Below are 14,945 nucleotides of genomic sequence, written 5' to 3'. Positions count from 1 at the left end.
TTATACCTCAATTATTAATTTGGCTCTGGATCGGTTCCTGTATGTGAAAATATATTTTTCTTGGCAATATTACATGGTGAAATCTGTCCAGTTATGAAGAATTATGTTTTTTCCCCTGGCACGGGGGCTGCCTTAAAAAGCATGCTATATCTGTGGAAGAAAAAAATTGCAGTCAGGGATTTCTTGATTGCTTGTTTTGTGGGTTAATATTGGAATTGTAGTCTTTTTTTCAACGAAGGGGCAAGGAAAATCTTCGAGCAAGATGCTCAAAATATTTGAAGTTCTGTTAATAAAATAATATCCAAGCCTTTTAAAAATTTTGTACTCCTGTGCTTTTCATTGTTGAAGTTATCCTGGTCCTTTAATGCTGTTGCATACTTTTAGACCTTTCCTTTGTGGATTAATTTTTAAAACGACATCTTTGTATTGCATTCAGATACTCTGTGCAAAACAGGGACTCCGCATAAGGAAACGACTGACTAGGCTCAACATCAAGGAGAAATTAAATGAGACAAAGATAATCCTGTCAAAGTTGCGCTTCCTGGCTAAAGAGGTATATAACTACAGAATGAAGGGTATAAATAAGCACAGCTGAGCAGTCAGTTTTAGCTTTAGCATTTTTAGCTGACTTTTAGCTTTAGCATTCAAGAAACAGGAAAGAGAGATGAAGTTCTGTTGCTGTAAAGGAGAGGGGTAATTTCCTAGAATGTGCTAGGATTTTCACATTTATATTTAGAAAGAGGGAATTCAAATCCTCTTAGGGGAGTCCTGAAAACATTCTGAAGAATCCTGGTAAGGTTTTACACATCACTAGGCATCTGGGTGGCCTGATCAGGGTTTGAAATTACTGCAAACATAGCTCCCAGTACTTTCTAAAAATCTTTTGTTCTCACATTAGTACCTATTACAATTCAATGAAATCTACAGCTAAATACCACCGCTGACTGCCCCTGCCCCCATCTATTCTCTGCCTCCTGAGTCCCAGCTGATCGGAGCAAATGGGAATTTTCCAGTAAACTTCCCCTGGAGTGGGGAGGGAATGGAGATTTTACAGTATCCTTCCCCTGTCATGCCCACCAAGCCACGCCCACCAAGCCACACCAAGCCCACCAAGCCACGCCCAAAGAACCAGTAGTAAAAAAATTGAATCCCACCACTGGTTTAGAAGTCTTTACTGTCTCTGTGAATATACAAAGAATAGCTTGCACAATAAACTTTCTTGCTAATTTTAACAAACAATTTTTTTTGTTTTGTACTGTGTTTTGTCATCTTCTTCAGCCTCAGTGTACTATCCCTGATGTCCTGATTTGGATGTTTAGTAACAACAAGCGGGTTGCCTATTCAAGGATCCCTGCACAGAATATCCTTTATGCAGTGGTAGAAGAAGAAAAAGGCAAGGACTGTGCAAAGATCCAAACTGTCTTTCTAAAGGTAGACATTATTCATTTCATCATTAGCTGATGAACTAATCATTATTCATCATTAAAGCTAGTTAGTTTTAAAAAAAGAAGGACTACTTATCAAATTAAATCAAATATCTTTATTACTGTCTTTAAACAGCCTTTCCAGTAGAAAAGTTTAATTAGGAAATAGTTTAAAAATGATTTAATTCAAGAATTCATTATTGGGGGAAACAAGAGGGCAATAAAATAAAACAATATCTGGACTACCTTTGTATAATAGTATGACTTGATGAAGATACTTGACCACCTGATTTGTTAGTGAAGGGTTAGTTTCCCTTGAAAAGTAATAAATGTAACATTTATCATTATAACTTTCAAAGTTAGAAATAATTGGGGCGATCAGAGCACAGCTTGGCTCATCATAAAAAGGGCATCTTATGAAACATTACTTAGGGTGGTGAATGTAAATTAAAGAAAGAGCAGGATAAATAGTGAATCTTAACTGAGCAACATCAAGGTAGTAATATTGTTTGGGCTTAAAGGTTCCAGGGTCACGCACTGAAGAGATCTTTGCAAAACTGGAAATCTATATGTGGCTTGGGATAACAAAGTATGTGAAGAACAGTACTGCAGAACTCCCAGAAGAATTCAAACCCATCTATGACAAGACACAGAAACTTACAAGCATTCAAAAATATTTACCGCCCATCCAACTGAACAGAGATGGTGAGTTTATTGCTTATGGAACTCTGGAAATAGAGTAGAAATTCAGATGACTTTTTTCTAGTACAAATAATCAGAAGCATTATTGATTTGTTCATCGTTTTAGCCATAATGGCAATATTTGGTTTTGGCTTGGTCTATTGTGTGCTAGTATCATGTACAGGTGAATTAAGCTACTATAACTTGCTGCTAAGGAATCCAGGGTTAATCTTGTTTTACAGCTGCTTGTGGATGTCTCCACTAAATGTATAATTTTGGCTCTTAGAGAAGTATTCCACAAATTTTCTCTCTGCTGTGATTCTGCATAGTTGCTTTTGTAAGAATTGTTTCTCTGAAAACTTTCTCAACAGAAAGTTCATTCTGTTGCACTGGAAGCTGTTGAATGATTCAATTACACACAATACAGAATCATACCCTAATTAGCATATGGCATTGCCTGAGTTAATCTAAGAAGCCTAAGTAGGATTCAATGTGGTTAGTATTTGGATAGAAGAATTCCAAGGAATAGCTGTAAACTAGAATAGAAAATCTAAAATACATTCTGGGAGAATACAGAGATGATTTATATATTGTGAATAAGTACATACAGGTAGTTCTCATTAATGACCATAATTGAGACAGCTGACTTGTTCACTAAGTGAAGTGGTTGCTAAGTGAAACCAGAACTGTGCTAATCTTTTTTCAGCTTCCCTTTGCTTTACAGACTTGCAAAGGTCACAAATATGAGGATTGGCCATAAATTATTTTTCATCAATGTTATAACTGCAAACAGTCATCAAATAAGGCAGTGACTACCTGTTTAGTTTCCAACTATATGGACATGTCCATGAAATCATTAGAGGTCAAGCCCAACTTGAAAGAACTTTAAGCAAATAATTGATTGGAAAGGGCCATTTAGAGATATGCTCTGAAACTGATGTGTCCAATTATATATAGAGATATAATCCTGGTTTACTGTTCACAATTGGGACCAGCAATTGGGACCATTGTAAAATGAAGCAGTTGCTAAGTAAAAAAAACAACAACTTTGTGTATGATTTTATTTAAGCTTTCATTTGCTTTACAGATCTGCAAAGGTCCTAAATGTGAGGCTTAAATAAAATCATAAAGTTACTTTTTCATCACCATCATGGCTGCAAACAGTCACTAAATGAGGCAGTTGCTAATTAAGGACTAGTATTGGGATTGGTAATGATTGCCCTACTTAAATTCTGTTCAAAGAGAGGTTTGAATTTCTTACAAGTTAAAAATAGAAGTGAAGCAGTTAAAAAAAAGAGTAGTACTGTATATTATGCAGATATATGGCTGGGATTTCTCAATGAATCCTATGAGGCTTACAAGACATTTCATTTTTTAAATCTACTTATTTATCAAGGCAATTCAGCACTTCCTCTTCAATGTACTGGCATGAAAAACGCACAATATGAAGTTAGTATTTCACTTGCAGCTATAAGATATGAAAAAAGAGAACGTAAACAAAATAAAAACATTTTAAAAAATAAGATAGAGATATTTTTCCCCCACATGAAAGATGTGAGTAGCTAATTTATGTTGCACTGAATATATGTCATAAGATATTTATTATGTTGCAAAGTATGATCCCATTTTTACTGCACTGAAAGCAAGCACAGAATCAAATGGGGCAGTTTGTTAGTTCACTGACTGCTGATTCACAATCTATAAAGTCTGGCTGCATTTTAAATGCATGAGCATCTGGGGACAATTTTTTGTATTGTAGCTGTTATAATTATTCCCATTTAACATGGCAAGACATCATTTTAGTTCCATCTTGGTATAAACTAGTTAGAGAAGTACATGTATTTCTCAAGACAGGCAAAATCAAAATCTGTGGATATCACATATAACCCATTACTGTGGAAGATTTATCTCTCTCCCCCTCCCTCCCCTCCCCTCCCTCTCTCTTAGACTTCAGCTACTTTCAGCTTCGAGCTCATTTGTATCAGGCAAGAGGAATTCTTCCTGCTGATGAAAATGGCCTTTCAGATCCATTTGCAAGAGTGGTGTTTTCAACACAGTGCCAATCTACAATGGTAAGAATATTTGCAGACATAGCAAGTAATGCTACAGGTGCAGTAAATACTGAAATGGCAACATTTCTCCTCTTCCCCTCCCCCCAGGGGTGAGATTCAGCCGGTTCGGACCAGTTCAGGCAAACCGGTTGTTCCAATTTTAACGCAGTTTGGAGAACTGGTAAAATTGATCACCACATCCATGCGCTCGCATTTTCAGTGAACCAGTTGTTAAGTGGGTCGAATCCTACCACTGCCCCTCTCCAAGAATATCTGTCTACTGGCCAAATATTTAAATTTAAAGATATTAAAAACATCCACAGTAACTCCATGGTTTCTGATATTCTTTTACTTATGCCATTAATTGTAGGGGCATCCATGGGGGTGAGGCAGAGTTGCCCAAAATGTCCAGATGACAGCTATGACTACGTGATTGAAGCCCCACTTCTTTTTTGCGTACTCTCTTGATTTTTTAAAAATCCCTCTATAGGTATCCCTATTCCAAAGCTAAATGAATTTCTGCACTTTCTACTTATTAATACATCATCCTTAGTCTTCAGTTCATCAAAATGCTGTTATGCTCCTCCTCCCATGTTTTTTCCTCCTGGAAGTGGGCTGAGAACTAATGACTCCTATGGCCATGAGCGATTTTGAACAGAGCCTCCCTGGTCCACTGGTGGGATTCAAATAATTTAACAACCAGTTCTCTGCCCTAATGATTTCTTCCAACAGCCAGACCACCAAACTGCTCACAAAGTTAACAACCGGTTCTCCCAAAGTGGTGCGAACTAGCTGAATCCAACTACTGCCCTGGTCTTGGTTGAACACCTGAAACTTTACATCATATTTATTTCTTTGTTATACCTTGCCCTTCCTTCAGGTGCTCAAGAGAGTGTACACAATGCTCCCTTTTATTTTTCTCCTAAGAACAACTGTGAGATAAGTTGGGCTGAGTAAGACTGAGAGTAGAAACCTGGGTTTTCAGTCCTAGTCTCTTACTTTCACTACTACATCTCATATAATTCATTAACATATTTGTATTATATTTCCATGGTTCATGCCATACCATACCTCTGTTAGAAGAGTCTCAACTGATTGAATGAGTTCACATTGGAGAAAATTATCCATAATATATCTTTCCAGTTGCATGTATTTTTCTTTTACCTTCTTAAAATGTGATACTAACTTGAGTAGAGTTTAAATCGGAAGAACTTAGGGAAAGACTGGGAAGGAATGGGGGAGAAGAGCATTTTACAACAAGAAGAGGCAACATAGCCTAGATGTGAGAAGTGTGGGAAGGAAATGTTCCAGAGAGACTTATCATACCTTAAATAATTCATTGTAGATCTGGCTGGGAATTTAGTTTCAGTTTTCAAGATTATCTTTTTACTCTTTGCTCTTCACTAGTATCATACATGTTTTTGAAACCAATGTGATTCTTGCTTGTTTAGTTTGATATTGTAGGACTTAACCCTACTTAATATTCCTCTCCAAACTATTTCAAATTTCACTTTCTATTACTCCTTGCTCACTTCAGAGGTTTTTTTTTTTTAATTAAGGAAAAGCGGGAAAGGCAGATGTTATTTTTTCCCCTTCAGGCAGAAGTATTTCAATTTGGAATGAAAATTAATGGGGGGGGGGGGATAGAGAGGCTATGCTCTTCTTTGTCACTGCTTAAACCTAGGACATTTCCATATGTGATGTTTGCATCACTTCAAAATCAGCTCTGGATCCATGCAATCCAAATTACCATAGCCACATCTTCAGCAGCTGAGCCAACTTATTTTCAGATCAACTGTATTATATCTGGATTGCACTGAAAACGATTCCTCTTAAAACACTGAAATTCTGCTGAGTTTGTGGGCAAGACGTTTTCACATTAGGGGCAATATTTGCCTCTTTCTGCCCCCCAGATCTAGTTTGCCATGTACTCCATTCTCATAGATTTTCAACTACTAGGCTCTGCAGGTCTTTTAAATATAGGTCAAAGGCCCTAGGTTTTGCAATTTCTGATGTTGAAATAATCTATTATTTCTTTGTTTCCTTCTTTCTTTACATTGAATACATTAAAGGTGGAAGGCAGGGAATTGAATCAATGCATTTTTTGCACTCTCCTATTGCCTTAGATCTGGGGGAGCAATATAAGATGTTCTTAGTGGTTCAAGGTTGAGAGTTATGAAGACAATCACTGATGACCTTCAACCTTGAGAGCAGAAATATCACTACTGTAACGTAAATTTTCTCTCATAGATGCTTCAGATTGCTTCCAAATTCTAAAAAAATGCTGGAGATAAGACATATTGTATATCATTTTATATTTTACTATATCTAGATTAGTTTTAAATAGTTATGGGGGTGTCAGTGGCATTGAATGGCAATGTCTAAAGTTGGCAGGCTGTTGTCTTCCTTTATTTGGAGTATGATCCATCAACAGATTATCTCTGCTTTTCAGATAAGATACCGTGATGCTTTTCATACAAACAGAAACTGTATGAAAAGTTATTTATTTGTTATTGTTCCCGTCTGAACTTATCAGAGTACCAGAACAGAGTGTATGTCTGGGCAGTTGTGCCATAGGGTGAAAAACACATTAATCGGCTCTATTCTGTCACTGTCAATAACTTCAATTTTTGATAATTCAGGTATTGGAAGAAACACTCAGCCCAATGTGGAATGAATTACTTCTGTATGATCAGCTTGTAATTGATGGAAAGAAAGAAGACTTGAAGACAGAGACTCCAATAGCTATTGTCAATATTTTTGACTACAATAAATTTGTAAGAGTACTTTTTCTTTCTAAACCTTTAAATATGCTTTTTATTGCTCAAAGGAGATTTCAAAGCAGGGAACATTTTTTTAAAGTTTACAATTAATTAAAGCAATGTTTCAATTGAAAACCATGATTAAAGAACATTAGATAACAATATTGAACTGAATCAGAAAGCCTAACATCACCAATTTAATGAATACCTGGAATGGATGAACAGACGTGTCTTAAATTCATGCCAAGAGTTTAGAAGATTCATTGGCAATCATCTCTGAAAACTTCATAATGTGAGAGATTGTGAAGAGAGGTTGGGAATACCTTTTATTTAGCCATCACATAGTGACCCACTGGTAGGTGTGGTATCCTTAAGAAACTTTGATTTTGAAGACTGTCATTTCCAGATGACTTACATTGATTGAAGAAGACTACATGACTAAAGGAATCTAGACACATGACATTTGCATCAATCTAGAGCTGGTCCGTCACCCTGCATACTGAGGATGTGTACTTTAGATCTTTTTGGCAGATAAGTCAAATCATTTCTGGTTCAACTCTGATGTAGGAGGAAATGCTATAAATGTTTTGTAGTATTAACTGGAACTGGAAGGGTTTTTTAAACAGATTAACAGAGTTGGAATGGACCTTGTAGGTCATCTAGTCTAATTACCCACCCAAGCAGTCCCTACATCATATGACAGATGACAGTCCAGTCTCAATTTCTCAGTGCAGTTTCTCAGTACAGGAACTCTCCCATTGTTCTCATTCCCATATTTTTGGTTCTCTCCCCTCTCCACGGAAGTGAAGATGCCTTAAAGCTTCACCTCCTTTACTTGCTTTTAAAACTGAGCATCTCTCTCTGATCCCTGTTGAAATCAATGCTCCAAGCTTTTTAGAAAGCATTACCTTTTACCCTGTCCACACTGCCAAACTAAATAGGGCAGCCAGAGGTTGGTTTCTACTGGTTCGCACCGGTTCGGGCGAACCGGTAGTGGTAATTTGGCCTGGGTCACAGAACTGGCAGCGATCCAAGCTGGGTACGCCCCAGAATCGGTTCCCTGGTCTCCGCTGCCATTGCCCGCATATTTTTTACTAGTTTTTCATTAGAATAATTTACAATGAACTGCGCACACGCACAAAGTGCACGCAAAGCAAACTGGTACCAACCAGGAACCCATTCCTGTGGGCAACAATAAGAACAATAATGGACTACTATCTAAGTAAAGTAAAAGGTTAAGGACTCTCTGTGGATTTTACTCGACTAGTTGTTGGCCAACTGTAGAAGGCAGTGCTCATCTCCATTTCAAGACCATTGAGCCAGTGCTGTCCGAAGACATTTCTGCAATCGTGGCCAGCATGACTTTATGGAGTGCAGTTATCTTCCCACCAAAGTAGTACCTATTATTTACTCGCATTTGCATGCTATCAAACTACTAGGTTGGCAGGAGCTGGGGCAAAGACAGGAGCTCGCCCCGTCGTGTGGCACTTGGGTCTCGAACCTGGGCTGCTGGCTTTCCAGACGACAAGTCTAGTGTCTTAACTGCTGAGCCACTGCACAGCCCCTGGACTGCTATCTAGTCACTTATCAAAATTATGTTCCAAAAATGATTTGGACTTCATATAAGCACCACACCTCTCTGGGATTGTTTAAATGAGCCAACCTTCTTGCTGGGTTTCTATAAAAGCCTGAAAAGAAGTTGCAAGTGCTGCAAGAGTTGCTTTTAGAATGGACTCCTTAAAGCAACAGCAACTTTTGCTAGGGTGGTGTTCAGCTACAAGAATATTCTACATCCGTGTTTCTCAATTTCAACAACTATTAAGATATGCAAACTTCAATTCCCAGGCTGGCTAGGAAATTCTGGGAGTTGAAATCTACAGGTCTTAAAATTGTTGAAATTGAAAAACAGTTCTTCATGAAATGTATAAGCAAAGGCATATAGAAGTAAGGAATCTCATACTGTTAGAGATAGAATACTGTCGTCTGAGTAAAATGCCCTTGCATGTTTTGGTAGTAAACGTTAGTGATCCCAAAATAATGTGCTTGTATAATTCTGATTTGATGTTTGCTTTTTTCTATAGGGTTCACCAGAGTTCCTTGGTCGAGCCTTTGTTACCCCACAGGTGAAGCTGGTGGATGAGCCTTACAGCAAACCTTCTCTTCAATTTTTTGATATTTATAAGGGCCATAAATCAGCTGGGGAGTTAATTGCTGTATTTGAGCTGATTGAACTGGATTATAGTGGTTACTTAGAGGTAAGCATTTACATTGCCATCATCTGATTTGTAGATATTGATGATTGATTGACTGAACCTCAATTAGCAAACTTTGGATGTAATGAACAAAATCCATTCATTTGTTTAACCATTTTATGTACATTTTGGTTTAGTGGACATCATTCCTATCATTAGTCCATTAAATCTAGAGTTTGCTGAACGTGGACACATGAATGGGTTGAAAATATCCTGCTAGAGACTCGATACATATTCAGTAATGTACAGTATATTTCTAGCATAACATTGAGCATAACAAGTAGACCTACATCTATTCTGTTTTTAATAGGGTAGCTTTTCATTTTGTAGCAGGATATTTTTTTTTCCAAAAAGTTTTATTGGTTTTTTTAAAACATTTATACGGAAAAGGGTAAGTGGAATGGTTACAAATTTTGGCAGTTGCAAGTGTGGCAGACGCCCCCTCCCTCCAAACTCCTAGGTTACATCTAAATATCAAACCTTAATACATAATCATAAAAAATCAGCATATTAATTCTAGAAAAAATAATTTTCAATCAGTTTATATAGTTATAATATATAGTCTAGTTATGAATTCATTATTACTTTCGGTCTGTTTATAACATTGTGGTTTTCTTATTTATTTTTGTGATCTGAGCTTTCTTGGTGTTGCCCCTTCACCCCCCGCTGGCAGAGCTCCGGCCCCTCCCGTGTCCTGTATGACCGTTGTAGTGTCTTCTGTTTTTTCTAGGTTCGCTTTATTTTTTTCCATAAAGGCCTGTGCCTCTATGGGTGTGTTGATTCTGATTCTTGTCTCCTCCCAGAATATCAGCATACCTTCAGGCATCAACCATCTAAACCACACCCCCTTCTGGTATAATTTATTCGCCAATTGCGAATAGCTTTTCCTTTTTTCCCTAATTTTTTTGGGAATCTGCTTCAGAATGGTTATCTCCCTGTCGTGGTATGTCAGTGTTTGCCCCCTTTGTACACCCAGAATTTCATCTCTTGTGGTTTTCCTAAGGAATTTAATATGAACCTCCCTGGGTACATTATGTGTTCTGGCATATGCTGAATTCACTCTATAGGCTAGGTCTATCTCCCATTCCATCTGCTGTTTATCTTTGTGTATGTATTCAGCTAAAATATTAGTCATAATGTCCCTTATATTTTCCCCATCTGCTTCTATTACATTTTGAAATCTAAGATAAAAGGACATTCTCTCAAACTCTGTTTTCATTTGTTGGATGTCAAGTTCTTTGTTCCCCTTCTGTAAAGCCTCTACCCCCCCTTTCGCCTCCGCCACCCCACCCTCCACAAGGTCCAGTCTCTGTGAGTTCTTAAAGATTTGGGCTTGATTCTCTTTAATTTCATCTTTCATTTCCCTTAACTGTTTCTTAATTTCCTCCTGGCCCTGTAAAATTTGTTGAAGCATTTGTTGAAAGTCTATCTCTGTAGTCTTGGGTTGCATCAGTTCTGTTATCTTTGACTGTGTGGCTGGACTGGACGTTGCAGACGTTGGAGCAGAAGTAGCAAAGCCAGGCTTTCCAGGAGGTGGTCTTTTTGGAGACATGGTTTATGAAGCAAGGAGATCAGTCAGAGTAGAAACTGGGCAGCTGGAGAAGTAGAGCAGGCAGGCGAATTCAGAAGGCAGAGGATCCAAACAGGTGGGAGTTTCTTTAGTCACTCTAGCGATAGATGAAAGTTTTTTCTCCAAAGAGTTCAGAAAATAACAATCCACAAGAGATTCCTCTGGGTGACTCGGAGACAAAGACCGGAAGCCTGAATTTTAAAGGTGGAGTCAGGTTTCACAGTTCATGAAGACAACGGAAGTGTGCCATCTTGCCCTGCCAGCTTTGGGCTCAGAGGCATAATAAAATTTAAAAAGTTCAAAAAGTTCTCAGTTCACCCATAAGTTCTGGAGCTAAGTCCAATGAAAGTCACTTTTATGGGGGTGAGGCATCATTAGTTGGCTCTCCCCCCTCCTCCTTCCCCTGGGGGTGAAAGCAAAATCTTCTCAAGCCGCTTGTCCAAGGGGGGGGAAATCCCCCTCCCTCTAGCCGCACCTCTAGCAAGGATCCGAAAGTTTAACTTTTTAAAAGTGCTGAAAAGTCCATCAATTCAAAAGAGAGGGAATGAAGAAAGGAAGCCTCTCACCATACTGCCGCTGCTTCATTCAAAAGTGCGTTCTCCGATCGGCATGGAGCGAGATGCACGCACGCCCTCCAAAACTGCTCCCCGATGCCTAGAACGAAGCGGAGAAGCCCCCGCCAGCCGACGCCGACGCCAGGACCCTCCGCGAGCCGTTCCCTCAGCAGGACGCCTCTCCGGGGCGTCCTGTGCCCCCCCAGAAGCGGGGGAGGCCCACCGGGAGAGCGGGAGCAGGCAAAGGCTTGCCTGTCGCCGTAGCTGCTGGAACCGGAAGTCTTTGTAGCAGGATATTGTAGTGCTGTGGTCAAGGTCTTTTATGGGAGGCTGATTTAAAAAATAGATTATAATCTACAATCTGTACAATAATAAAATAGTGAATGAATGCAAGTTAGGATGCAGTACGTGCCTTTTCATTTCTTAGGCCCAACCAGTGTGCAATTAGGAAATATTTCTGGGTAAGAAAGGATCACTTCCAGAAATATCATGGGATAGTTCCATTTTTGAAAGATAACAACTGATTTTTATAGCAATTATCATGTAAATATCATGCTCTAATGACTGAATTTCTTACTAATAAAATATATAGGAGATTTTTTTTAATACCAATACAGTTTTATCATTCCTCTCTTTGTTTAAATTAACAAACAAATCAAGGAATCTTTAGGTAATCATAGTCCTCTGTGACGTAACAACTATGAAACTTTGATTATTATTTCCAAAAATGCTATAGCTTATTAACTTGAAAAACTGTCATTAATAATTTTAAAAACCCTCTCATTTATTTGATAGCTCATACAAAGTAAGGAGGCCATAGGATTGGGCTTGCTTAAATCTTTTGGCAATATCCTTATTAATACATGCGCACAGAGATTTGTTTTTTTAATTGCTTTGAACTTTATTTATTTTCTAGCCATCAGTGCCTAATGATGTAGACCCCAAAGAGCCAGAGTATTTGGGGGATCCCCGTTCTGGACGATTCATTATTCCTGAAGGAATTCGCCCAATCCTTAAAGAATTCCGCATAGAGGTATAAATATTTTCTAAATGATATTCCATGAAAATAATTATTGTATGTAATTTAAATTGACTATCTAGATAGGGGAATGAAAACTGAAATTATTTGTAAGTATTAACGAATACATTTTGAGTTATCCAAGTGCTCTATGCCATACGTTAAATAAATAAATACCTTTATCCGTGTATTGAAATAATGGCAAACAAATTGTATGGGTAATAGCAAGCCTTATGCTGCAGCTAAATCTATGCATACTGAGGTTAAGAAACTATGAAGCTATAAATTAATATATCTGTTCAATAATTTTTACTTTTTAAAAAGTTTTTCATGGAGTTTTGAGAATTATAAAGTGATTCTCTGGAGAGAAGTGGCTAGATTGAGGTATTTTGCCGAAATTGTAGAATTAATATACAACCCAAGACACTTTGGATCATTCCCTCTTTCCAAATATAATATAGGTTTGTGCCATTTCCCCTTCCCTCCTCCCCTAAAACTGTCTGCCAGTTTGCTGGGGAGAAAGGGAGCAAAGGGAGTGAGTAAAACATTCTAGCATATGCCTTTGAGCCCTTCCTCCAGGGAGGAAGAGGGCTCACCCATCAACTGCTAAGCACCTCAGCCAGTCCTATCCTGCCATCAGGCATTGGAGTCACTCCCTCATTCTTCCTTCATTAACTACCACCATTAAGATATTTCAAATTTCAGCCTTGATTCCAAAGTAGCCAATGGCTGCTTTGGGCCTTACCTCTGGCCAGTTGGGTATGGGGCCCAGAGGGAGGCAGGAAAGAGGGTGGTAGCAAGGCCCTTCCCATCGTTCCTTGCACCACACAACATATGAGTTTCTGGGAAGTGTACTAGAAGGTGGTGGCATGACATGGCCACAGGTTTGCCAAATTTCAATCCCTCAAGGAGTCATGGATCCCAGACTTTGGGTGCATTCTGTAAATTAGCTTATTTGAAGTAGATTGGTTTAAAAATGGTTGCTCCATGATGCGCAGTTTTGTTGAATTGAAGTTACAAAGTATCAGACAGACCCAAGAGTTTTAATAATGTATAGATTTATGAACTTTACATTATTCTAAATCAAAATCAATATGTAGATTAACCCACATTAATTTAAACCGAGTATACTATCAGCAGAGAACAGTTTGCTAATCTGTCGCACAATTCAATGTGACACAATTCAGTGGGATTTGAGATTAAGATCCTTTAGAGAAGGAGAATGCCTGGCCTTGTTCTGATATTTATTTGCCTCTCTCTTAGATCTTGTTTTGGGGCCTGAGAGATCTGAAACGTGTGAACCTATTTGAGGTTGACCAGCCTCAGGTGATAATTGAATGTGCTGGAAAGAAAGTGGAATCTGAAGTGCTCACAACTTACAAAGGGAACCCCAATTTCAATGAACTTGTTAAATTTGTCAATGTGGTAAGTGATAACTGGGAGGTAGAGCCCAAAAGTTAAGATAATTGTAATACAACTAATCAAGCTAGTGTTGTACAAATATGATCTAGGGCAGGGGTGTCCAAACTTGGGAACTTTAAGACTTGTGGACTTCAACTCCTAGAATTCCCCAGCCAGCATGGCTGGCTGGGGAATTCTGGGAGTTGAAGTCCACAAGTCTTAAAGTTCCCAAGTTTGGACACCCCTGCTCTAGGCTTTTCTCAATAAAAAGGAAAAGATAAAATATATCACTAAACTCTTCAAAATAACAATGGTCTTTCACATTGCCCTTACAGGAAGGACAATTATCTTTTATAGCAGTCACATGGATATCTTTTTGTTAAATATTGTTTTCTTCCTTTTATAAATAATGAGAATCCTATACAGCTGAGTTTCGTGGAAATGGCTGGTGGCAATCTACATATTGAATTCCTGGATATCCGATTAAGGGAAAAAAACATGTACTTCTGCTATTGTAACACTGGAAATTCAGTGAAACATCATAATAATTTACTTATCTTAGAAATAGTATGGATTGTTCTGAAATTTATTTGGTTGACTTTTTTTAAAACAGGAACTTCCAGAACAGGTGTACTTACATCCACCTCTCAGTATCTTCGTGGTGGAGAAGAGAGCCTTTGGACGCTCTGTCCTCGTGGGAACTCACATAGTTTCCCATATTATGAAATTTGCTCCTAAAGAAATAGATGAGATGGAAGAGGAAACAGATAACGCTCCCAAGAGTGAGTATTTAGAGTTTTTAGGACATTACCCAATGAAATGAAATAGAGTATCATACAGGGGTGTCAAACGCGCCCCCCTGGGCTGGATGTGTCATGCACTGGCCACCCCCATACCCATTTTAGCAAAGGGGGGGAAAGTCGCAAAATGTCATGACGTGACGACTTGAGTTTGACACTCCTGGAATAATGCATTTGTTTATAAGAGTACAGCATCTGCTTTGTGAATTATCTTTGTCATATAAAGTTTAAGTTTAAGTTTTATTTGATTTATAGACCACCCCCTCTCCCCGAAGGGACTCGGGGCGGTGTACAGACATCTAATTAAAAACCATATACAAAAATAAATACCCTTAAATTCCCATAAAATCGAATTAAACAATAGGCTGTACAAGTGATAAACATTAAAAACAACCTAAAACGCACCCCTAAAAATTTTAAATACAGACTTGA

At 38.3% G+C, this 14,945-nt stretch overlaps 1 protein-coding gene across 2 annotated transcripts in view; it reads left to right on the top strand.

Moving 5' to 3' along the window:
- LOC309390156 (fer-1-like protein 4) overlaps window positions 1-14,945 on the top strand; it is a 62,140-nt gene that overhangs the window by 29,087 nt on the left and 18,108 nt on the right. For both annotated transcript variants that reach the window (XM_081949242.1, XM_081949241.1), the window contains 9 exons: window positions 437-553; window positions 1,279-1,431; window positions 1,946-2,129; window positions 4,053-4,177; window positions 6,799-6,933; window positions 9,000-9,173; window positions 12,211-12,327; window positions 13,576-13,737; window positions 14,327-14,495. In XM_081949242.1, coding sequence (XP_081805368.1) covers window positions 437-553; window positions 1,279-1,431; window positions 1,946-2,129; window positions 4,053-4,177; window positions 6,799-6,933; window positions 9,000-9,173; window positions 12,211-12,327; window positions 13,576-13,737; window positions 14,327-14,495 — 1,336 coding nt within the window. The remainder of the gene's footprint in view (window positions 1-436; window positions 554-1,278; window positions 1,432-1,945; window positions 2,130-4,052; window positions 4,178-6,798; window positions 6,934-8,999; window positions 9,174-12,210; window positions 12,328-13,575; window positions 13,738-14,326; window positions 14,496-14,945) is intronic.

Source organism: Natrix helvetica, assembly GCF_964273705.1.
Source record: "Natrix helvetica genome assembly, chromosome: 3".
NCBI lineage: Eukaryota > Metazoa > Chordata > Lepidosauria > Squamata > Natricidae > Natrix > Natrix helvetica.
The sequence above is the reverse complement of the archived record's forward strand: the minus strand, read 5'-3'. Positions and strand labels throughout refer to the sequence as shown.